A 24,141-nucleotide genomic window follows, 5' to 3' on the forward strand; every position below is an offset into this window, starting at 1 on the left:
GGTTTATCATTGGAAGCCTAGACTTATAATGAGAATTTTAACATTCCTTGAATCATGCTGATAATTAAGAAAGTAGCCTCTTGATGAAACATATTAACATGTTAGCAGACTACAGTCTTGCTTGTGGAATACTGAATGAGTAAATGATTCTGATTCCTTGGGCATGTGAATTCATTTTCTTTTAGATAAGTTTGGTAATGTTACATAAAACATAAGCTCTTATTTTAAAATTATATTCAAGGGATGCCTGGGTGGCTCAGTCGGTTAAGCGACTGCCTTTGGCTCAGGTCATGATCTGAGCGTCCTGGGATCGAGTCCCACATCAGGCTCCTTGCTCTGAGGGAGCCTGCTTCTCCCTCTGCCTCTGCCTGCCACTCTGCCTGCCTGTACTCTCCCTCTCTTTCTGACAAATAAATAAATAAAATCTTTAAAAAAATAAAATAAAATTATATTCAAGATTGCAGGCAAGGTAGAGTACCATAGTAGAAAGCACAGACACTGGAGGAAAGCTGTCTTGGGTTGAGATTCTGGCTGATATTCTGATAGTTATTATCCCAGAACAGCCTCTGTGAGCTTCTGTGGATCCAGAAAATGGTATCTCCCTCCCAGGCAGTAGAAAGGAAATTGGTATGTAAACATAGTATTTGATGATTTAACCTGATGATTTGCTATATTTTAATTATGACATTAAGTAAAATGGTAGTAGAAGAAAGAAAAACAATGCCCTTCACTGTACGTTTCTTTTTTTTGAAAAGAAAAATGATTGCAGAACAATCTAACAATCTGGTTATTATTTATTTATTATGGAGCAGACTCTCTGAATTCTGAAAATACATTCAGTGGTTATCTAGAAGCCCATCAGGTAGCAAGGTTAATTGGAATTCATGACAGGACAATCTTTTTGTGCCTCTACTGCAGATCTATGTCATGTCTATTGTGAGTTATTGTCCAGAACTGGAAGCATCTGGGATTTTACCATATTTGCAAGTTAACAAGTTTAACTTGGCTGTAGAATTTCCAAGGGTGCTTGCAGAAGATACCTGACCCCTGCTTCATGGACAAAGGGCTTTATTACTCATGGCCAAAGTAGTAGCCAGAGCTTCCTGTTCACTTGTGTCAGCATTTCAAACACCCCAGGTTTCCCCATGGAGGACCCAGGATAGATGTCCCTGCATGCAATGGGTTGCATTCCAGGATACAGGCACTGAGCAGGAGGATCTCTCTCTCTTTGTCTTGAGGGTGGCATTGCCTCCTCTCTCGATGCTGCTTGTTGCAAATGCAGCCCTGGAAATGGCCTGGGTAAAGGTAGTTGAGGCCCTGCATCATGGGCACCCCCTGGAAGAGTGTGTGGGACCCTCAGGACTCAGGGTGGATTGGCCTTTACCAATAATCAAATTCCTCTGGGGGCATCTGGGTGGCTCAGTTGGTGAGAAATCCGACTCTTGATTTCAGCTCAGGTCATATCTCAAGGTCATGAGTTCGAGCCCTATGTGGGGCTCTGCGCTAGGTATGGAGCCTGCTTAAGATTCCTCTCTCCCTCTCCTCTGCCCCTCCCCACCAATAAATAATAAAAATTGAAAAAAAAATAATGTCTGCTGACAGCCTGTTGAACTGGGTGATGATGACAACTATTTTATAGACATTGTACTTTAGTTTGTTAAAGGAATGGTCATGTTTAAGATACATATACAGTGCAACAATGACACATTCCTATATTTAATTAACATATACCATTACTAAGCAAATGAATTAGCAAACGTTCATTCTGGTCCTACAACAAAATGAGCAAGATGATTAAGATTTTTTAAGATAAAAAATGTAGATGGATAATTTAGAATCTGAGAGAAAGCAATATTTTAGTTGCAAGGGTTTGCGACTGAGCAAGTAGGCAAAAGAAGGTGATATTTAATTTAGTATCAGGGGAGTATTGGGTTTGAAGGATGGGGATCAAGTGTTTGGTTTTGGTCACATATATCTTGGAAGGCCTATTGCCTATTAGACATCCACATGGAGTTATTGACTAGGCAATTGTATGTATGGGTCTAGAATTTATGGGAGAAACCAGAGTGGGAAGTAGAAATTTGAGCACAGGGAGAGTATAGAGGAGGCATGCTAATACCAAGACGTCTAAGAAGTGTTCAGGATCCAGCCAAGGAGAATGAAAAAGGTGAATAGTAAAATGGGAGAAACATCAAGAGGGGCTCATCCACACAAGTGAAGAAAGTATCGAGGAAGGAGAGGGTTCTAGCAACTCTGACAAATGTGGTGTGTAGTCAGGCTAGGCGGGAGCAGAGAGCAGGCTATTGGATGCAGCAAGTCCCTGATGAGTGGACCTACTCACAAGAGGGCTGGGTTAGGGGGCATGGGAACTCTAATCACCAGGATTCCAGGGAGAAGGATAGAGACTGGAGATGGGGAGAAGGATGCAAGTCTGCTGAGGCCTGGGAGAGGAAAGGAGTGATAGTGGGAGGGGAATGTGTGCCAGAGGAGGGTTTTTATTTGTTTTTCAAAGGTGGGAGCCATAGCAGCGTGCCTGAATGCTGGTGGGACGGTAGAGAGAAACACTGATAGCACGGTGAAGAGAGAGATGTGATTTAGGGGAAGAGACGGACCTCTGACAGCCAGTTGCTGTGCAGTGTGGTTAAGTCTTGAAAAAAAGATACTCAGAACCAGGAGGCTGTGGCATGAAGAGCGTGAGCACCCCCGAGAACACTTTTATGGTTCTTGACCACTTATCCATTCAGAGCTACACATCGCATGGGCAGCCGGGCCCATGATCTCTCTGATCAAGTTTGTACCGGGAGCGAGGCCTTAGAGAGGATATGGGATAGCAGAGCAATAAGCGTGACTTTTTGTTGTTGTTGTTGTTGTTAGCGAGTTTCTTTACATTTTCCTGGACATTGTCTACTTAATCAGCAGAGAAATGTAAGACAGCTCCTCCCATCTCTCCGTGTGTGTGTGTGTGTGTGTGTGTGTGTAAATTTTAATTAAAAACAAAAAACAAACAAACAAAAAAAAACCCAAGAAATCATTTTCTTCCAAAAGCTCAAACCAAAAGAACGCTCCTGACTTTGTCAGACAGCAGTTGTTTTTTTGGTGCTTCATGTTCCTGGGAGCAAAAGCAGGCAGGGCAGGTGGAGACAGAGGTGGCAGAAGGTGGAAAAAACAGAGCTCGCCTGGCTGTCCTCCTGTCCATGACTGCTGTTAAACCATTCCCTTCCTTAGGTCTGGCCCCGAGGTATTGTGCGCATCGTGCCAAAGCCAAAGTGAATGGGTGAACCTGTTGTTTGTCCTTTGCAAATATGGTTTTCGGTGGTTTGTTGGAAAACCGAGGCATTTCTTTATTGTTTTAACCTATGCAGATGGTAACAAGCCATTTTTCTAAGGCTTATCAGGTTGCTTTCCCATGTGACCTAAACTGGAAATTTTGCAATGTGGTTAAAATAAGGTGCTTTCTCAAAGGTTAGCTGTTGTTTTTTGGTTTTGCTTGTGTTTTTCCTTTATTTCTCCCAACCCAAGACCCAGGGCTCCTAGAGGATAGCGTCCAGCGTGGGGAACTTAATATGACATTCACCACGTACTCTGTCTCCAAATAGATGGATTGAGGAAGGAAGGAAGAAGGGAGGGAGAGGAACCCATCAAATCATTCCTGCTGACATGACATGACAACTGCAAATACTTCAAAGAGCAAATAGGGGACTCTGAAGGCAGCTGTTTAAGTAGAGGTTGTTCAAAGACAGTGTCCATGACCCGTTGCATATAACCAATACATTTTATTAGTTATAAACTACACTATGTGGTATTTTTAGAAACAGGAGTCGCGCTAGGAACCAGGCCATGCTTGCTTCTGTAGCTGATCAGTTTTTATTTATGACAGCGCACTAGCTTCTAGATTATCTCTCCAGGGGAAGCACTCAACATCTGTACTACGGCATGTGTCCTGTCTTTAAGTCCTGGGCCCTCACATTTTTATTCTTTTTTTTTTTTAAAGATTTTATTTATTTGACAGAGAGAGAGAAATCACAAGTGGCAGGCAGAGAGAGACAGAGGAGGAATCAGGCTCCCCGTGGAGCAGAGAGCCTGACGTGGGGCTTGATCCCAGGACCCTGGGATCATGACCTGAGCCGAAGGCAGAAGCTTTAACCCACTGAGCCACCCAGGTGCCCCCACATTTTTATTCTTACTAAAGGATATGGATAGGGGAAAAAAACCCATGCAAAACAACAGTTAGCGTCCTTAGAACATTGCACTGATTTTGTTGCATTTTTTTTTTTTTTTCCTGGAGCGCTTATTAAATCTGGGGCTTCATGGAATCTGGAGTTCAGTGGAATCACCCATCACTGTAAACAATGTTTACACCCATTTTCATTTACATAAGTTAAAAATTACAGGATACATGTTAATTGGAAAACTGTTTATTACCTCCTGTGTGATTTCAAAGTGACAGACTAAAAGGCCAATGAGACATAAGGTGTGTCTTCTGCCAAATTTGGTCAAAATCAGTTCACACTCCAGAAAGTTGAAGTTAAGCTTAAAAAATTCCCAAAGCCGGATTGATGGAACAGTGAATGACCACCTTTAAAAAGTGAATGTGTGTTTCACAGTTTATATAATCAAAAGCATTTTCAAATAAAGGCATGCATAAAAGTGAGACGAAATCAAATGTGTGGCAGGGAACATATCTCAGTATACCCATCCCTTCCCCACTGCCCCCAATCCTCTTACCACCCCCACGCCATGTGCTCCCCACGCCAAGAAGGGCCGGCCATCTGCCTGCCATGCAGGAGTATCGGGATCTCTTGGCCCCATGTTCTCACCCCCTCCTCCCTTGGCCTATTTTAGTGTTTGTGTCTCGTAATTTTAAGTATATTAGCTGATTGTTTGTTTTATATTTTTTTAAATTTTTTATTTTTTATAAACATATGATATATTTTTATCCCCAGGGGTACAGGTCTGTGATTGTTTGCTTTGATATCTAAGTTCTACTATAATTCTTCTTTTTCTAAATTTTTCTGTCTAATATAGAGCTGACTTTTCTAGTTCTGTTAACAAAAATCCTTTTGGAATATGGTATACAAATTGTATTGCATGTACTGAGATAAAATTGTCAACATAATATTGTTATGGAATCCCATTATAGTTCTTCTTGTGAAGGTTTTATGCATTTCATGATAGGATTATATATTATATATTGTGTATTATGTGTGTTATATATATGTGTATTATTATATATTATATATACATGGATAGAGTGTATAAGTTTATTGTATATTATATATTGTATATCATATATATTATATATACATGGATTATATATTATATATACATGGATTATATATTATACATATATACATGGATAGAGTATATAAGTACATATATTTAATGTGTGTATAGTATATATATTTTATATATTATTATATATTAGTACACACTAATATATTTTCCCTCTCATGTAGGTGTTTGTTCTCTTTCTTTTTTAAAATTGAAATTTTTTTTAATTTTAAAATTTTTAAAAATAAAGTTAACATTAAGGTTTTTTTTATTAAGTTGACATTATATCTAATCACTTTATTAAACTTTCTTGGTATTTTTAAATGAAAAAGGGATTATCTTAGATATTTTAGTACAAAAACTAAATCATTCATGAGCAACAAAAATCTCCTTATTTCAATTTTAGTATCTACACTTCTACCTCTCTGTCTCTTAAATAAGAGACAGAGACATGACTGGGACATGCAGAACTGTGTCATATAGCAGATAAAGAGTATCCTTGTGTTATTTCCAGTTCTAATGGAAAGGCTTTTAATGTTTAATTATTAAGTCTGATGTTCACTGTAGATTTCTGGCAGATGTCTTTTTTATCATGTGAAGGAAATTTTTCTTCTTAGGTTACTAAATAGCTAAGGTTCTCCATTTTCCAAGTTGACAAATATGCCCCAAATCCTCTGTACCCTTTCTCACTGCTGGTTCTTTACTCGTGGTTGATCCCTGCTATGATATGCTTCCGCCATGTTCATTGTTCCCTCTCTATGAGGCCTTTCTGGGCTGACTTCCTGTGTATCTCTCATTCTTCCTTTAGTGTACTCTGTAACTGTTTTTGGACTATCCTTCTCCCTTTAAAACTACAAAGTCCTACCACTGAGGGCCTTAGTTATTTATCTTTGTATCCCAAATGCAAGACCCCAACACGTGTGCCACAAAAGTACCATGAAAATGGCTTTAATAAATTAATGAATGTAAGAATTATTGAAAAGTTTCCTGTGGATAATGAAAGTAGGTGATTCCTTTGACTTGGATAATACTTTATTAATTCTTGGAATTTCTTTCTTTCTCTCTTTCTTGGAATTACTTAGAATTAGTTTGCAATTTCTTGAACACTATCCATTGTTTGGTTTCTAATAGCACGTGTTGGGACATGGCCCTCTGAAAATATGCCAGTTACTGGAGAGGAGGAAAAATGAATGAAATATTACATATACTGTATTAAATTTTGAGAGGAGGATATCTTTTGTTGGTTATCAAAGCTTGGAAGAACAAAAGTTATTTTTAAATTTTTCACTTAACTTTATAAGAAGATACACTTTTTTTCCTCCCTGTGCAGGGAATTACTATCCGACCACTGGTGGAATTTCTCGATGTTAAGAGGTCTAATAAGAAACAACAAGCTGTCAGTGAAGAAATCCATTGCAGGGTAAGTGTTAATGTAGTAATCATGATTTAAATGATAAAAGAAAAACTTGTTGTGTTCAGTCGACAGCTTGGCATTCTGGTGCTCATTTCTTGAAGGAGAGAGAAATGGCAGAGGGTAAAAGGGAGAGGGCCAAAGAGGGCATGAGTTGGGGGTGTGAGCACAGCCCCATAGTGGCTTCTCCAGTTTAACCTACTAGACCTCGGGTGCCTGGGTGGCTCAGTGGGTTAAAGCCTCTGCCTTCGGCTCAGGTCATGATCCCAGGGTCCTGGGATTGAGCCCCACATTGGGCTCTCTGCTCAGCAGGGAGCCTGCTTCTCCCTCTCTCTCTCTCTCTGCCTATTTGTAATCTCTGCCTGTCAAATAAAATAAATAAAATCTTAAAAAAAAAAAAAAAAAACAACCTGCTAGACCTCCTGGGAATGGGAGAACAAGGAATCCCTCTGGTTACTTCCTTCAGTCTGAAAATGTTTCTTTTTGAAAATTATCACTATATTTCATATTTTCCAAAATTATGAATAGACTACTATGATGCGAAAAATAACCTGAGAATTGCTTATTATTGATATAGTAAAATCAATGTATTTGGAGAAGAATCATTGTTTCATTGCTTCTCGTGAAAACAAAATGGAACAAACAAAAACTCAACAATAGAAGAAAAGCAAAAATGGTTAGGGTCTTTGAAATTTAGGCATGATGTAAGTAGAATGTAAATTACTCATTTCAGGTAATAATCAGTAGCCTACTTTTTCTGTTTCAGTTTTTTGATCATGTGAAGACTGGAATTGAAGATGTTTGTGGACACTGGGGTCACAACTTCTGGAGAGACAAGTAAGAAGGTCTTATGCCATTATATTATGAAGGGGCTCTGGCTCACTCTGGAGGCAGGATTTACTGACCTGTGTTATTTTTCAGAGCTACGAGTCTGTCCTGTGTTGTTCCATAGTATGTCCTTTGAGATAAAGTTCATCAATCACAAAAACCCAGAGCAAAATAGGAGCTTATCTTGCTCTTCTGTAAAAAGCCAGACCTCTGTGGCAATGTAGGTGAGCTTTGCTGCACGGACTTGTCATGGTCCCAGGATGCTTCTGTCCTGGTGAATCTGCAAACAATTTCCATTTTCAAGGTTGCCTCTTGGACCAGAATGGCTGCTCCAGCATTAGCCATCATGCACACATTCCAGGCTGCATGTAGGAAGAAAGATAATGAAGAGACAAAGAATATGTACTACTGGTTTCCTCCTAACTGGAGTTACCGGAAGCTTTCACACAATTCTTCCAGTTACACACATGGCCTGGCCTTCTGTGGCAGGCACTCAGTCATGCAGGCCTTTCTCACAACAAGGGAGACTGAGATATACAGCCTATTGGTGAAAAACTGAGGGTTCCATTACTGTTTGTGGTCCTGCATATGTTGAGGGGCTTTGTCAAATGCAGAGCTTTGGAGCACCTGATGATATAATTAGACTAACATGTATTTTACAAACAAACTTTAAATACAGGTATTGTAACAAATAGAAGTGACAAATTTTTTTTAGAAGTAAATACTTTTTTTTTAAAGATTTTATTTATTTATCAGAGAGAGAGAGAGGGGGAGAGAGCAAGCACAGACAGACAGAATGGCAAGCAGAGGCAGAGGGAGAAGCAGGCTCCCCGCTGAGCAAGGAGCCCGATGTGGGACTCGATCCCAGGACGCTGGGATCATGACCTGAGCTGAAGGCAGCTGCTTAACCAACTGAGCCACCCAGGCGTCCCAAGAAGTAAATATTTTTAAAGCTGCACTTCTATGAAAGATTATGTGTGCTTATATAAATGTGTCTGTCTATTTCTGTTTTTTTTTTTCCAGTTAACTTTTAAAGGCTTTGTGATGTCTCCCTTCAAGGTTCTTTTTTTTTTTTTTTTTAAGATTTTATTTCTTTGAGAGAGAACAAAGGAGTGAGCATGGGGAGGGGGAGAGAGAAAGAATCTCAGGCAGACTCTGCACTGAGCACAGAGCTCCATGTGGAGCTCGATCCCAAGACCACAAGATCGTGACCTGAGCCAAAACCAAGAGTCAGATGCTTAACTCACTGCACCACCCAGGCGCCCCTCTTCAAGGATCCTGTAGTTGAAATGGACAAGGTACACTAGCCAGGCAGAATTTGGTACATGCTTTCGTATAAACTGAAAAACAGACTTCCAGGATTAATTCCAACAGCAGGGTTGGGGACCACGGAACCAGAGTTGGGAGCTCAGGAACCAGCTCACCCGACCACCAGAAGCTGACCATGTCCCTCTCCTCCTGACTTCACATTCAGTGCCATCCACACAGGTAGCCTGAGTCAGCCTGGGGGTCCTATGCGGAGGAACTGACAAATACTATAAACCAGGGCCCATTTTTTCCCCCATAAAACGATTTGTGAACATTTATCCTCACATCACTGGTTAGGAAAGCTTTTTGAAGGAGACAGACAACAGCTTTAAACTATATTTTGGTAGTTTCTTTCTTTCCTTTGCTTTCCCAACTTGTAATAGAAGCCCTCCCCCACCCCCTGCTAATTTACATGAAGTTAACCAAGCTGCCAATTTATGTAATTTAACATCAGGGAGTTTTTGAGTGCTTATTGTTTGTTCACATGTTCTGACAGGATACTGGATTATAGCAGAAGTATAAACCATGAACTCAGGACTTTAAAATTTTGCAATATAATAAAGGCAACAAAATAGTTACACAGCAAATGGGTGTGTGTGTGAATGAGTGAGTGCTGTCATTAAGTAGTAAGATGAGTTACAGAGACTCTAAGTGCTAAAACACCCTTGACAAACCTGACCACACTGGTTGCTAGTGGAGAAAAGCCTCATAGACAGAGCCTTACTCTGTAAGCAAAGAAAAAATAGTTTATTTATATGGAGAGTTAACTATGAGGGGGCACAAAGTACTAAAGCAAACTAAAATCTCCATTGTTAAAATATGGGGGGAAAATGACCATTTGTCTTGGGCAGGAGTCACATTTTTGCAGGCAGGGGGTAGGTGAGAGAACCCTACCCATCGGTGCTGTGACTTTCTACGCACTAACCTGCTTTATGTGCCTGGGACCTTCCTAACAAAGACAGATCCTTGTCTTTGCCAAGCCAGCAATTCAGACTTTTCTGCTTCTCTTCCTCTGTTTTGTTGTTGTTGTTGTTTTTCTCAGCCAGGTCTGTTTTCCACCTGCCTCCTCCCTTTGCACCCGACCACTTGATCACTTTTCTCACTCCTCCGGGATCCCATGTCTTTCCCTGGAGAGGCAGGAGAAAGTCATCACCCAGGACAGTTGGTCCTTTTTCAAAGGGGAAATTAGTGTAAGGATGTATACCTCGCCTCTACCTCCCAAATGGGGACAAAGACGTGAGCAGGAATCAGGTCAGCATCCCTGGGGCAGTGTTAGGAGGAAGTGGTGGACGCTGTGGTCATGGAGATTTGGTCTGGAACCTCAGGTAAAGGAATATCAGAGAAAGTCTGGCTGCATCCTTTCTTTCAGGCAGAGATACTCTGTCTCTGGTGTACATGAGTCTGTTCCAGGCCAACATCTACAGGCTGCCAGGCTAATTAGACTATAAATACTAAAGATGGCAGAGCCAACTCTGATTCCATGTCTGAAAGGTACTATAGCTCCGTGTCTTCAGTTTTCCACTGCAGTGTACATCTTTCTTTCAATCCCTGTATATTTCCGTGCATGACAGTCTCCAGGTAAATTTCAGCATAATTCCCTGGATTTTTCAAGTGTACTGGATGTCACAGGTAGAGCAGGGAAGTGTGTGTAGGTATGGAGGAATTTGGTGCTGACGCAGATCATTCTCAAAATCAGCTCTGCTCAGATCCTATCTCTGGTATGCACCTAATTGTTGATGTTACTAAAGATCATATATAAAGAAGTGGACTGTTTTAGGTATGTTGGGTATCTTTCCATTTCCTCTGGAATCCTTAAGGCTGTGGATTTCTAGTCATCTTGCCAGAGAATTTGTGAGGCAGCTGATCCTTTGAGAAAAGGCAAGTTTTAAACCTTTGAGGAGGGAAGTTTCTCAGACTTGGTACAAGGAGTCTAATGACAGCAAGAGAGCGCACCTAGGTGTAGGTTGGCAGAGAACTGAAAGGTGTGAAAATAAAACATAGAAAGCATACAGTTCCTATGTTAAATCAGATGCCTTTGCCCTTAATGCTTATTCTCCCTTTTGTTTCTCTCTAGTGAAAAGCTAAAATAATAATAAGAGTAACCAAAGTTTAAAAAGATGTGTTGTGGCCAGAAGTCCTAGCCCAATGAGCCTCACATGAAATTTAGAATAAACATAGAAAAAAAACTTGGTCCCTGTTACATGCAGTAGCCAGTGAAAAGGATGACCCCTTAATTATTTATTGCCCTCCAGTGTAGAACAAAGGGCCAGTACCAAGAATGTGGGTTCACATTGTTCCTATCGTAGTAGCACAGGTGTACCTATAAACCTCCTTGGGCTTATGGTAATCACTGTAATGCATTTCTTTCTTTCTCAACAAATATTCATTGCATGCAATTTTGCTTACCTATTGGCATAATAATGTTACATAACAAACCACCCTTTTACTCAGCTGCTCGAACAACAGTCATGTTATTAAAGCACATGAGTCATGAGTCTGGGAGTCCAGGCTCTGGGCTGTGCTGGGCTGCTGTGGACTGGGCTGGCTCATGCTTCAGGGGGTTGGTTGGTTTTGTCAGCTGATCCCAGCTGGCCTTCTCTGGTGTAACTGGAGGGATTGAACTCTACATCATGTGGCATTCACCTTTGTCCTGGGACTGAGTCACTCCAATCATATCCTTCTCATGGTAATTGTGGAAACCAAAGAGGTAATTCTTAGTACAAGCCCATTTTAAGCCGTTGACCCAGTTGTTATGTCTGCTACAGCCCACTGACCAGAGCAGGGAACATTATTAAGGCCAGTGACAGGAAACAAGATAGCACAGGTCACCTAGGCCATGGTGCAAGGACATGGCAAAGTAATAGGGCAGAAGGTGTGGATAGAGGGAGGAATTGAGACCAAATGATCCATTCCACTGTCTGTGCTTACAGCATGCCAGGCATTGGTGGTAAAGAACAAAAATGGAAAACAAAACAAGACAAATCTCTGCCCATATGTATCATTTTAGTGGTAGGGGACAGAAAGTAAGAGGAATTATATAGCCTATTTGAAAATGATAACTGCTATGGCAAAAAATATGTGTAGCAGGTAGAATAGGAAGTTCAGGGGGTGAGAGATGACATGTGGTTCTAATGGGTTGGAAGGGAAAAGCTTTTCTGATAAATGACTCCTGAGAAAGGACTTAAAGGAGGGTCTGCAACTGAGCCATGTAGGTGTGTGGGGGAGTGTTCATGGTGGAAGGAATACTGGGTCTAAAGGCGCATGGGTGGGAGCAGAGCTGGCAAGTTTCCGGGACAGAAAAACCACCAGTGAGGCTGGACATGAGAACAGTGCTAGGAGATGCAGCTCCAAATTATGAAGGGCCCCCTAGGTCATTGTGCATTTAGTCAAGGGAGACACAGAGTTTTACATGGTTTGACTTATATTTTATCCAGATCACTCGGCTTCTGTGTCAAGGGTAGTCTGTAGGAATGCAGTGGTGGAAGCAGGGAGACCAGTTGGTGCCTATTGCAAGAATATGCTTGAGAGATGATGATGTCTTGGACCAGGGTAGATCCAAGAGATAGGAGTGTAGAAGTGTTGAGGCCTGGTTGGGTTGGGTTTGTGTTTTGATGGTGGAACCAACAGAAATTGCCAACAGAGTGGATAATGGATTATGAGTTTGCTAGAGTTGCTATAACAAAGTAGCGCAGACTGTGTGGTTTAAACAACAGAAATTTATTTTCTCACAGTCCTGGGGACTAGAAGTCCAAGATCAAAGTGTCAGCAGATTTGGCTCTTTCTGGGGGCCACAAGGGGAAGCATCTGTACAGGCCTCTCTCTTTGGCTTGCAGCTGGCCTCCTTCCTGCCTCTTTACTGTCTGTGTCCAAATTTGCTTTAGTCACAGAGATGCCAGTCATATTGGATTGAGACATGCCCTCATGATCTCATTTTAACTTAATTGACATGTAAAGACCCTGTCTCCAAATAACATTCTGAGGTCTTAGGGGTGAGCACTTCAATCTGTGAATTTTTAGGGGGACACAATTCCTGCCTTAACATGGAATGTGAGAAAAGGAGAAGAATCAAAGTTGACATCAGGGGTTTTGGCCTGGTAGAGTGGTCATTAACTGAAATGGTGAAGACTGTAGGAGAAAGTGCGTTCAATCTGGGAACATCAAATTTGACAACTAGATATCTAAGTGGGGCCTGGCTTAGGACTTGACTAGGCAGTTGAATAGCCCTTTCCAGGGCTTAGGGCGAGACTGGAGCAGGAGACACAAATGTGGGAGTGGTGGCATAGAAATGCCATTAAAATCAGGAGACTGGGGGCGCCTGGGTGGCTCAGTGGGTTAAGCCGCTGCCTTCGGCTCAGGTCATGATCTCAGAGTCCTGGGATCGAGTCCCGCATTGGGCTCTCTTCTCAGCAGAGAGCCTGCTTCCCTCTCTCTCTCTCTGCCTGCCTCTCCATCTACTTGTGATTTCTCTCTGTCAAAAAAATAAATAAAATCTTTAAAAAAAAAAAAAAAAAAAAAAAAATCAGGAGACTGGGCAAGATGGCCTCAGAGCAAGCGGAGGTAAAGAGGACCAAGAGGGAACCCTGGGTCCTACATCAAGAGGCCAGATAGAAGATAAAGACCATGGTTGAGAAAGAGTTAGGAGGGGACCCAAGGGTGTGTTTTTTTCTAGAAGACCATGTGTTAAGCGGGAGAGGTCAGGAAAGGTGACGGCTAATGATTGGCCATTGGATTTATATTCTGGGGTCACTGATGACCTCAATACGAGTAGCTTCAGCAGAGTTTTGGGGGCAAAAGTAGTGAATGTTTTAAAGAAAAACAGAGAAAGAGGAATTGGAGGAAGTATTAACACTTTTTTTTAAGATTTTATTTATTTATTTGACAGATAGCGAAAGAAGGAACACAAGCAGGGGGTAGTGGGAGAGGGATAAAAAGGTTTCCTGCTGGGAAGAGAGCCCAATGTGGGGCTCAACTCCAGGACTCTGGGATCATGACCTGAGTCAAAGGCAGACGCTTAACAACTGAGCCACCCAGGCACCCCAAATATTAATACTTTTGAGTACTGTCGCTGAAAGGAAAAGCAGGAAAATTACAAATGTTAAAAATATACATATTTTAATCTATAATTAGATGCATGTATATCATGGCTCTATACAAAAATGTACCAAAAGTAACATTTATATATACATATATTTTATATACACATATATCCAGGTATGCACATATAAAAATAAATATTAATCAGACAAGCGAAACATGGCTACTCATTTTTTTCCCGAGTGTGGTAGAAATGATGGTAAAAACAGACTTGTGTTGGGGTTTTTTTGGGGGGGAGGGTTGGTCAATGTAGTACGAATTAATTGAAGCTTGGATTTTCTTTATTTCCAGGTTTAAGAAGTTCGATGACAAATACCTGCGGAAGCTTTTGATTCGCGAAAACCAACCCAAGTCAAGCATTGTGTCTTTATATAAAAAGCTTGAAATAAAACACGCCATCGAGATGGCAGAGACGGGGATGATAAGTACGGTTCCTTCTTTTGCATCTTTGAAGTAAGTACGGTCTTGCAAATAAAAGTACTACTAAGTGCGTCTTTATAGTTTTTTGAAAGCAGTCACGGTAACAAATTTCCTCTATGCCCTAGACCTCCCAGAAGGACGAGATTCTGGTTAAAAAGTGAAGCCTAGAAATGTACCTTCTGTTATGTTACATCAGGTCCCATCATGTTGTGTTATTTTACAATTGGCTGGCCAGAAAATACCTTGTCATGTTTAGAGCAATTATGCCTTTGTTATATTTTCTTGTGGTAATTCATTGCTTTGGCAAAGTGCCTCCTCAGCAAGAATTTTGAAATGGAATATCTTAAGGTGTATGATTGTAAGTATGCATGTAATTATATAGCTGTTTCCTCATAGATTATTTATTTAGTCATAGTTGAAGGCTTGCAAAGAACAGTCGTGATCACCTGGTACAGCGGTTCCCAACTGAGGGTGTACATTAAAAATATTTTAGGAGCATTTAAGTAATACAGATGTCCAAGCCCTGCCCACAGCAGTAAACCCCAAATCTCTGGGGGTAAGGCCCAGGTATGGGTATATTTTCTTTCTAAGTTCTTCAGCTTTTTCCAGTATGCAGTCAGGATTGGGAGTCATTGTTTTTTCTGTCTCCCTAGTTTTAAAAATGAGGAAATGAAGATTCAGGGTAGTAAAGTGACTTATCCAAAATTCTAGAGCAAATCTATAGCAGGACAGTAACTGCTCAGTTAACCATAGGTCATTTTACCATGTAAACATCAATCCTTCCCTACCACAAAATGACAGAAATTACTGTTTCTGCTGATTTCTTCTTTCACCGATGAGCTTGAAGTACCTTTAAAATACATGTCACCTAATTAAAATACGATCTGTGGGAGAGCTGAAATGAGACATGAAATTCCAAATCACACCCAACCATATAAACTAGGCTTTTTACTAAGACTGTAAATCCCCTATTAAAAATATAGGAGTTTACACAATCCAGAAGAAAAAGAAACATGGTCAGGAGGGCTTGGAGGTACAGGCATTATACTGCCCCAAAACAGTAGTGGTGTGAGCAGAGTGACTGATTTATAGTCCCACCCTGCCATAATTCACCCTGTGACCTTAAGCTGGTTCATCTGTTTTCCTGAGATCGAGTTTCTTCCAAGTGGAAAATGGGACTAGACTTGATCTTTGTTTCCCTCTAACTTTACAAGTTAACGATCTTTCTTATGCACTATTCTGTTTGCAGTTGTAGCAAGAGATAATTCAATTATTCAGCTTCACAAAAGAGAGTCAATGTCTTTGTGATCACAGGAGAAAAAAAATCTTAGTTTTACTTCCTATTTATACTTCATTTAGAAACTGGTAATAAGCAGAGCAAAGGTAAAGTTTATGGAAGTGAGTAGCAGAATTAATGGTCAGCTGCACAGTTAGATAAATGAATACCATATTGACCATTCCACATCTCCTGAAATGTTTTCTTTAAGGGAAATTAGAAGCAAAAAGAGAGGTAATAAAGAATTGTATTTCTGGCAGTAATGGATTAAGTGTTCTAGACAGACTATCCTAGGAAAACAACTAGGAAAAAAAGAACAAAATATATTTTATAGGGGCACCTAGGTGGCTCAGTGGGTTAGACCTGCCTTCGGCTTGGGTCGTGGTCTCAGGGTTCTGGGATTGAGCCTCACATCGGGCTCTCTGCTCAGCGGGGAGCCTGCTTTCCTTTTCTCTCTCTGCCTGCCTCTCTGCCTACTTGTGATCTCTGTCTGTCTAATAAATAAATGAAATCTTTAAAAAATATATATATATATATATTTTATAAATTTGCTTTAAAGCTGCAAAGTACCAGGATGATGAGGAATTTCTTGGCTTAGAGTCAACAGAAAAGGGAAGTCCAAGAAGATGGAACTGGCATTTGGTGCCCTTTTCCCCCTGGATCACAGAGAAATGATCTAAGAGTCTAAAAGGCTAAAACAGAAGTTTTGACAGACTGATTGGTCTTTGAGAATAAAATTGGAATTTAGGACCTACCAAGAAAGAAGAGCTCTTGTGCTCAGCTGTAGGTTGTTACTTTAGGATTCTATACCTTAACCCTCAAAGGAAAGAAGTCTGACCTAGAATTATCTCAATCCATGATTGTTTAAATCATCTAAGATCGATATTACTTTTATCCCAGCTGACTGAGAGAAAAAAACTTAAATCTTCTCTGGAGGAAAATAAGATTATAAAGAGTCTTAAACTATCTCCATGATTTTTCATTTATAATGTCTAGCAACCAATCAAAAGATATAAGTAGATAAGGAAATGCTATTGGAATCTTTGAGAAAAAGATCAACAAAAACAGTAGTAACAGACACACAAGTGGGTTTCAGATAGTTGAGTTAGGGACTTTAAAATTAAAAGTATGTTTAAGGATGGAAAATGGCATCAACAATTTTGACATTGTCATGGAGATGATATAAATAAAAGACCTAAATGGAATATATGAGCTAAAAATTAACTAAATTTGGGATCTCATTTGATAGTGTAAAAGATTGACACAGCTGTAGAGAGAATTGATTGATTGGAAGATAGGGCAGAAGGAATAATCAGAATGAAGCATATAGTGAAAAAGACAATATGGAAAATATGGGAAACAAAGTAAGAAATATATGGGATATTATGAAATGTTCTGAAAGGAAATGAGAGATAAATTAGTAGAAATAGTATTTTAAGAGATCATGATTGAACTTTTTCCCAAACAGATAAAAGACATGAACTATGACAAGCCCCAAGCAGATTAAGTAAGAAGAAAACCAAAACCAAAAGCTAGTAAAATTTCTACAAGTCAAAAACACAAAAAGAAAATTTTAAACATAATCAGATGAAAAAAGAGACCTATTTTCTTCAAAAGAGAAAAAAAAGAAACATACCTGACAACTTATTTTTCAACAAAAGCCATGGAAACCATTGGCATCCTCCAAATTCTGAAAGAAAGTGACTGATGACTTAGGGGTCCATATCCTGCTAAAATATTCTTTAAAAAAAAGGTAGAATAAAAATATTTTTAGATAGATAAAAAGCCATCATACTACATTGAATGATTAAATGTTTCAGACAGAAGGAAGAATCACCTAGAAGCTTTGAGATTAAGGAAGAGATTAAAATAATGGAAAAGATAAATATTTATAAAACCTAAATGAATAGTAATTGCATAAAATAATAATATATGTGGGGTTTTGAGTGTAAATAGAATTAAAATTAACAACAAAAATAGCTTATAAATTGGAGGGAGGTGACTGGTGTTGTTGTATTCTAATGTTGTAATCCCACATAACCCCTGAAAAAACAATAAAAGAATGTAACAAGCTAACAGACCAGGGAAATAAAACATCCAAATAAAATAAAATTTAAAAAGGCAACAGAGTAGAAAAAGCAAGTATAGAATAGAACAAATGGAATGCAAATAGTAAGATGATAGCTTTAAACGCAAAGGTAATTACATTAAATATAAATTTATCCCATTTAAAAAGATGGGTGATCAGAATGGATGAAAATATACAACTCGCTAGATGCTGCTTATAAGAGCTAGTGCTTTTATCTCAGGGTACAGAACGTTTACAGGTGAAAGGCTGATAAAAAGGTATCTTGTTGAAGCACTAAACAATAGAAAGTTTGTGTAATTATTTTCATAAAATGTAAACTTTATAGGAAAATATTGCTAGGCATAAAGAGATTCATTTCATAACGATAAAAGGCTCAATTCTAAAAGTAGATAGAAACGTCTAAATTAGCATACAAATAATAACATAACCTCAAAATATATAAAACCAAACTCAGCAGAGCCATAAGTAGAAATACACAAACTCATAATCATAGTGGATAATTGTATAGCTCTTCTCCTAGAAACTGACAGTACAAGCAGACAAACTTTCAGTAAAGATATAGAAGATTTCAACCACATAATAAACAACCAAATCTTTAAAAGTTTCACACATGAAACAAAATAAAATCAAAAACAAAATAAAATCTAAAACAGTATAAAAAGTCAAATATCCCTTTACTTAGAAGTTAAATGAAAACTAAATCAAATAAACTATGATGTAAATCAGAAAATATTTTGAAAAGTATGACATATGAAAACATGTGTAAAACATTGTTTAAAGGGAGATTTTTTTTAACATTTAATGAAAAAAAATTTTTTTAACACTTAATGTCAAAAAAAAAAAAAAGTCAGGCTGAAAATCAATAATCCATTCTAGAAACTTAGGAAAAGGAACGATAAATTAAACCCATAAAAGCCAGAAAATCTGAATAGTACTCAAGTATTAAGTTAATAAATCTATAATTGAAATTGTTTCCACAAAGTAACCCCTAAGGCCATATGGCTTTATTTGTAAATTCTACCAAACATTTAAGGAGGAGATAAAACAAATCTTGCACAGACTTCTTCAGAAAGTAAGGAAAGATGGAAATCTTCCCAAATTGCCTTATGGGACTAGCACAATTTTGATCTTAAACCTGATAAAGACACTTATACAGAAATAAAATTATAGACTTAATATTTCTGTAAAAATTCCAAACATAATATTAGCAAACCCAATCCAGAGATCTGTAAAAAGATATATATCAGAATAATTTTGACTTAGTCCAGGAATATAATGGTGGCTTAAAAGTAAAAAATCAATCAGTTGTTTGTCACTTTTACAGAATAAGAGAAGAGAAATCAAGGGTCATTATTTATCTATAATTGAGGCAGAAAAATTATATAATAAAATTCAATATCTATTGTTTTTAAAAAAAAGTATTTTATTTTTTTATTTATGAGAGAGAGAGTGCGTGTGCAAGCAGGGGGAGGAGCAGAGGGAGCGGGACAAGCCTACTCTGCACTGAGCTCAGAGCCTGACCCAGGGCTCTATCTCACAACACTGAGATCATGCCTTGAGCCAAGATCAAATTGGACACTTAACCAGCTGAGCCAGCCAGGTGCCCCTCTATTCCTGATTAAAAAAAAAAAAAAAATATATATATATATATATATATATATATATTTATATGTGCACACACATAAATAGACTAGAATAGAAGAAATCCTTTCTCAAGCTGATAAAGTTTATTCATGAATTATCTGTGGCGAATAGTATTTTTAATGTTGAAATGTTGAAGCATTTACCTTAAGATTGGAACACAGTGGCATATCATTATGATTTCTATGAATATTGTACCACTGCTAAGCAAAAAAAAAAAAAATGAAGATTAAAGATAGGAAAAGAAGGCTATCATTATTCCCAAATACCTTGATTGTTTTCAAAGAAAATCCAAAAGAATCTATGGATAAATAATTAGACATAATAAATTAATTTATCCAGGTTTCTTAATACATGGTAAAAAAAAAAATCAGTGGTAGTTTTCCTACGTATCAACAAATAGAAAGTGGCATTTAAAAAAATGCTTGAGGAGCACCTGGGTGGTTCAGTAGGTTAAGCCTCTGCCTTCAGCTCAGGTCATTATCTCAGGGTCCTAGGATCGAGCCCCACATTGGGCTCTCTCTGCTGAACGAGGAGCCTGTTTACCCCCCATCTCTGCCTGCCTCTCTGCCTACTTGTGATCTCTCTCTGTCAAATAAATAAAATATTTTAAAAGAAAAATAAAAATTTAAAAATATTTGATTCAGAATCGTATCATGAAACATATATATCAATATCAAACATCAAAATGTAATTTAGCAAATATGTGTGAAGCCTCTCTACAGAAAGTCCAAAACAGATAAAGACTATATGAATAAAAAGAAAGACTCAATATTATAAGATTTTCAATTCTTCTCAAATTGATGTATGGATTCAAAGCAATTTCATTGAAAATTACAATGTGTCATTAGACAGTCTGGTCCTAAAATTTCTGTGGAAATGTAAAGGGCCCAAATTAACCAAGACAAAATTGTCTTCAAAGCTGAAGAACAAATTTGGAGGATTTATACTATTAGGTAGCAAGACTTTCTATAAAGCTCCTGTGACTGAGACAATGGGATACTGAACAAAGATAAAATGACAAATAGACCAGTGGAACAAAGTATGAGTTTGGAAGAGACCCACACATATATGGATAATTATTAATGTCAAAGTTTATAGCACAAATCTGTAGGGAAAAGATGGCCTTAAAATAATGGCCCTGGGTCAGTTAAGGATCCATATGGAGATTAAGTGGAATTGAACACAACTTCACATTATATTAAGCCAAGGAGTATCATAGGTATGCATGGGAGTGGGGAAACAATAAAGCTTTTATTATATGAGAGAATTATATTATATTATTTATATTATGTATTTTATCTCATATATAATATATATTATATATCCCAAATATAATTTATAAATATAAATTATATATTTCATATGTACTAAATATCTCATATATAAAATTTCATATATATTATATATCTCATATATAAAATATATTATATTATATATCTCATATACAAAATTATATGAGAGAATATCCTGTTACTGTTGTGATAGGAAAATATTTCATTAAAGGAATGAGAAGGCAAACCATAAAATAGAAGAAGATACTTGCCTCACAGAAAACTGAGAAAGGTCTAAAAAAAAAAAAAAGATAGTCCCATGGGAAAATGGACAAGAGACTTGTTCAGGCAGTTTACAAAATAGGATATCCAAATCGCCAATAATCATATGTGTTCCAAAATATGTATATGAGAATACTCATAAAGCATTATTTCTCGTAGCCAAAATTCAGAAATAGGGCAAATACCCCTCAATGGAAAAATGGATAAATTGTTATAGGGTCATGTAATGGGATATCATAAATGAATAAAATGAACAAAGCACAGCTACATGGGATAAGACAGAGGAATCTCTAACATGATGTTAAACAAAAGAAGCTGAATTTCAATGATTACCTACTCTAAAAAATAAATATATACCTAGATAGATAAATCAATAAAGAAATGAGACTACCTATTGTAGTAGTAGGTACTCTCCATTTATCTAGGTAAGACTCCATTTATATAGAGTTCAAATTCAGGTACAACTATTCTGTCAGCTCGTTAGGATGGTGGTTGTTTTATCAAAGAGCAGGGAAGTAGAGATGGTTGGGGGGGCAGAATATGATGTGGTTTCTGGGGTTTTAGTTGATGTTCTGTGCTTTCACTTTGGTTGCGTTTATACAAGTACATTCACTTTGTGATAGTTCATTAAGCCTACATGTAAGATTCATGTACTTTTCTCTTTCGAATTATATTCCAGTAAAATATATTTTAAGTATAAACAAGGGAGGTTGTTGTGCACTTATTGCTAGAGTTATACAAACATTTGTTGGATAAAACCAGAATATTAGATCTCGAAAAGTTGGTTATCTCTTGACCTTCTAGTCCTTCTAAAATTCTGTGAATTAACTTAGCTGATCAAAAAACCCTATTAGAAACCTGGACAGCTGTCCAAACAACAATGCCTCCATCTAAGAAGATGCGTCCTAAAAACTCATCCGTGCAATTGAGGTTGAGGCAAAAAAGAATCATTTATAGTTAGGCAAGTCTGTTCTGCTGAAGCCTTAGATTTCTGTGTTCATTCCTTTGTGTTTCTCCATTACTCTTTGGGCATAGGTAATTAATATTATACTTGTTTTTCAGTAACAAGTTTGCTTTAAAACAAAAAGTAAGAGAACTGTGCTCTTCAATTGGTATGTCCTTAGCCCATCTTCCTTAAGACCTGCATTAATGTATATTAACCTTCTCAGCTTTAATTTTTCCTATCTATGTATTTTATTGTACTATATATTTTTGTAGGCCCTCTCAAAGCCTTTTTGAAGCAGTTAGAATAGAACTGTATAAATACAGTTGTTTCTCACTGTTGGCAGTAGTTATGTTCTGTAAAATTGCCATGAATGAGGATTTGTGAATACCAAACACTTGCTCCTAGGAGAAATGCAGGTTTAGCTCCTTATGAGCCTCTGGCCCTGAAGACATTTTCTCAGCCAGCTGATACATAACTTGTTTTATGTATATTTTCATTAAAGACATACCCTGATACATATATATATATATACACACATATATATAGTGTATATATACACTATATATGTATACATATATACATATACATAGTGTGTGTGTGTGTGTATATATATATACACACACACTATATATATATGTGTGTATATATATATATAGTTTCATTAACACTCCACTTATGGCCAAAAGCACCACAGCTCATGCTTGAACAAAACTCATCTGACATGACTTTTCTCTGGAAGGCACATTACAGCTTTCTTGTGCTCAGGAATGTTCGACAGCACTTCAGACCTACACTTCAGGGCCATTTTAAGCAGTGAAGTCACCAAACAAAGCACAACAGTGTGAAAAATGTGTCATGAAATAGACCATGGAAAAGACATTTGTTTACAGTACAGGAGCTGAAACAAGAAGGCAGAACATCACCATGTTCAGCCTGTTCATCTAGGAACCTGTGTGTTGTGGAACTCAAATTTTCCCCCACTTTGTTATGAGTACTTGCACTGTGTTTATAAATAAATTTTAGCAAGTAGGTGACTTTGACTTTGCAAATATGAAATCCTTGAATAATGATGATTGAATGTATATACCTACCTTTTTATAAATGGTGTCTTCACAGATATTTTTAATGAAGTGTTTAAAAGAGTAGGCCTTAATAGCAAAATGTAGGTAATTAAGTTTCTGTTGGAACAAAACCCAATTGTGTATTACCATCTTAAGGAGTATTAAAAATAATAAAATGATTGCATTATAAGATACTACAGTTTTTCTTCCTTAAAAAATACTTGTGCGGAAAAAAATAATTGCGTGAACAGACTGAAAACTTGGGCATGATTAAACTCAACTTGAATAATTTTGACACTGAAAAGTTTTAGAGTTTGGAGTTATTTTAAAATATTCAATACTCCTTAAGTATATTCTTTAGCTAAGATTATTTTTTTTTTTTTTTTTTTTAAAGATTTTTTATTTATTTATTTGAGAGAGAGACAGTGAGAGAGAACATGAGCGAGGAGAAGGTCAGAGAGAGAAGCAGACTCCCCGTGGAGCTGGGAGCCCGATGCGGGACTCGATCCCATGACTCCGGGATCATGACCTGAGCCGAAGGCAGTCGTCCAACCAACTGAGCCACCCAGGCGTCCCTCTTTAGCTAAGATTATTAATCTTAAATTATATTCTTCTTAAACGATACCAATACCATATCTCCAAAAAGGAAAATTTAGGATTCCAATATTTGTTGCATGGTAAATGATATTCTTTTTCTAACTTTTCACAGTGATTGTCGTGAAGAAAAAATAAGGAAGCTCACACCTGGTGAAATGGATGAAATTCGAGAAATATTATCCAGAAATCTCTATCAAATCCGTCAGCGAGTAAGAATAATCTATTATATATATGTGTGTGTTTTAAAGATTTTATTTATTTATTTAACAGAGAGAGAGATCACAATTAGGCAGAGAGGCAGGCAGAGAGAGAGGGGAGGCAGGCTCCCTACTGAGCAGAGAGCCCAATGTGGGACTCGATCCCAGGACCCTGAGATCATTACCTGAGCCAAAGGCAAAGGTTTAACCCATTGACCCAGCCAGGCACCCAGGAATAATTTATTTAGAAAAATATCTCCTTGCCTTTGGCTAAAAACATGCTTCCTATTGTCTGCTACTCAGTTGTAGTGGAGATTGCCCAACAATGACGCCAACCGTTTTGCATGTCCCACACCAGGCATCTTCTCTTCTCTGAGAGTCCTAGCCTGTTAAGGGACCACTCCCTCTCAGACACTATGGGGAAAAGGATAAGAGTCTGCCAGGAG

At 38.0% G+C, this 24,141-nt stretch overlaps 1 protein-coding gene across 4 annotated transcripts in view; it reads left to right on the forward strand.

Moving 5' to 3' along the window:
- The window catches only part of SLC9A2 (solute carrier family 9 member A2), a 98,963-nt gene that overhangs the window by 64,042 nt on the left and 10,780 nt on the right, over window positions 1-24,141 (forward strand). For all 4 annotated transcript variants that reach the window (XM_082747160.1, XM_082747161.1, XM_082747162.1 and 1 more), the window contains exons 6-9: window positions 6,602-6,691; window positions 7,449-7,519; window positions 14,204-14,365; window positions 23,611-23,707. In XM_082747160.1, the coding sequence (XP_082603286.1) occupies window positions 6,602-6,691; window positions 7,449-7,519; window positions 14,204-14,365; window positions 23,611-23,707 (420 nt within the window). The remainder of the gene's footprint in view (window positions 1-6,601; window positions 6,692-7,448; window positions 7,520-14,203; window positions 14,366-23,610; window positions 23,708-24,141) is intronic.

Source organism: Mustela nivalis, assembly GCF_964662115.1.
Source record: "Mustela nivalis genome assembly, chromosome: 8".
Lineage (NCBI taxonomy): Eukaryota > Metazoa > Chordata > Mammalia > Carnivora > Mustelidae > Mustela > Mustela nivalis.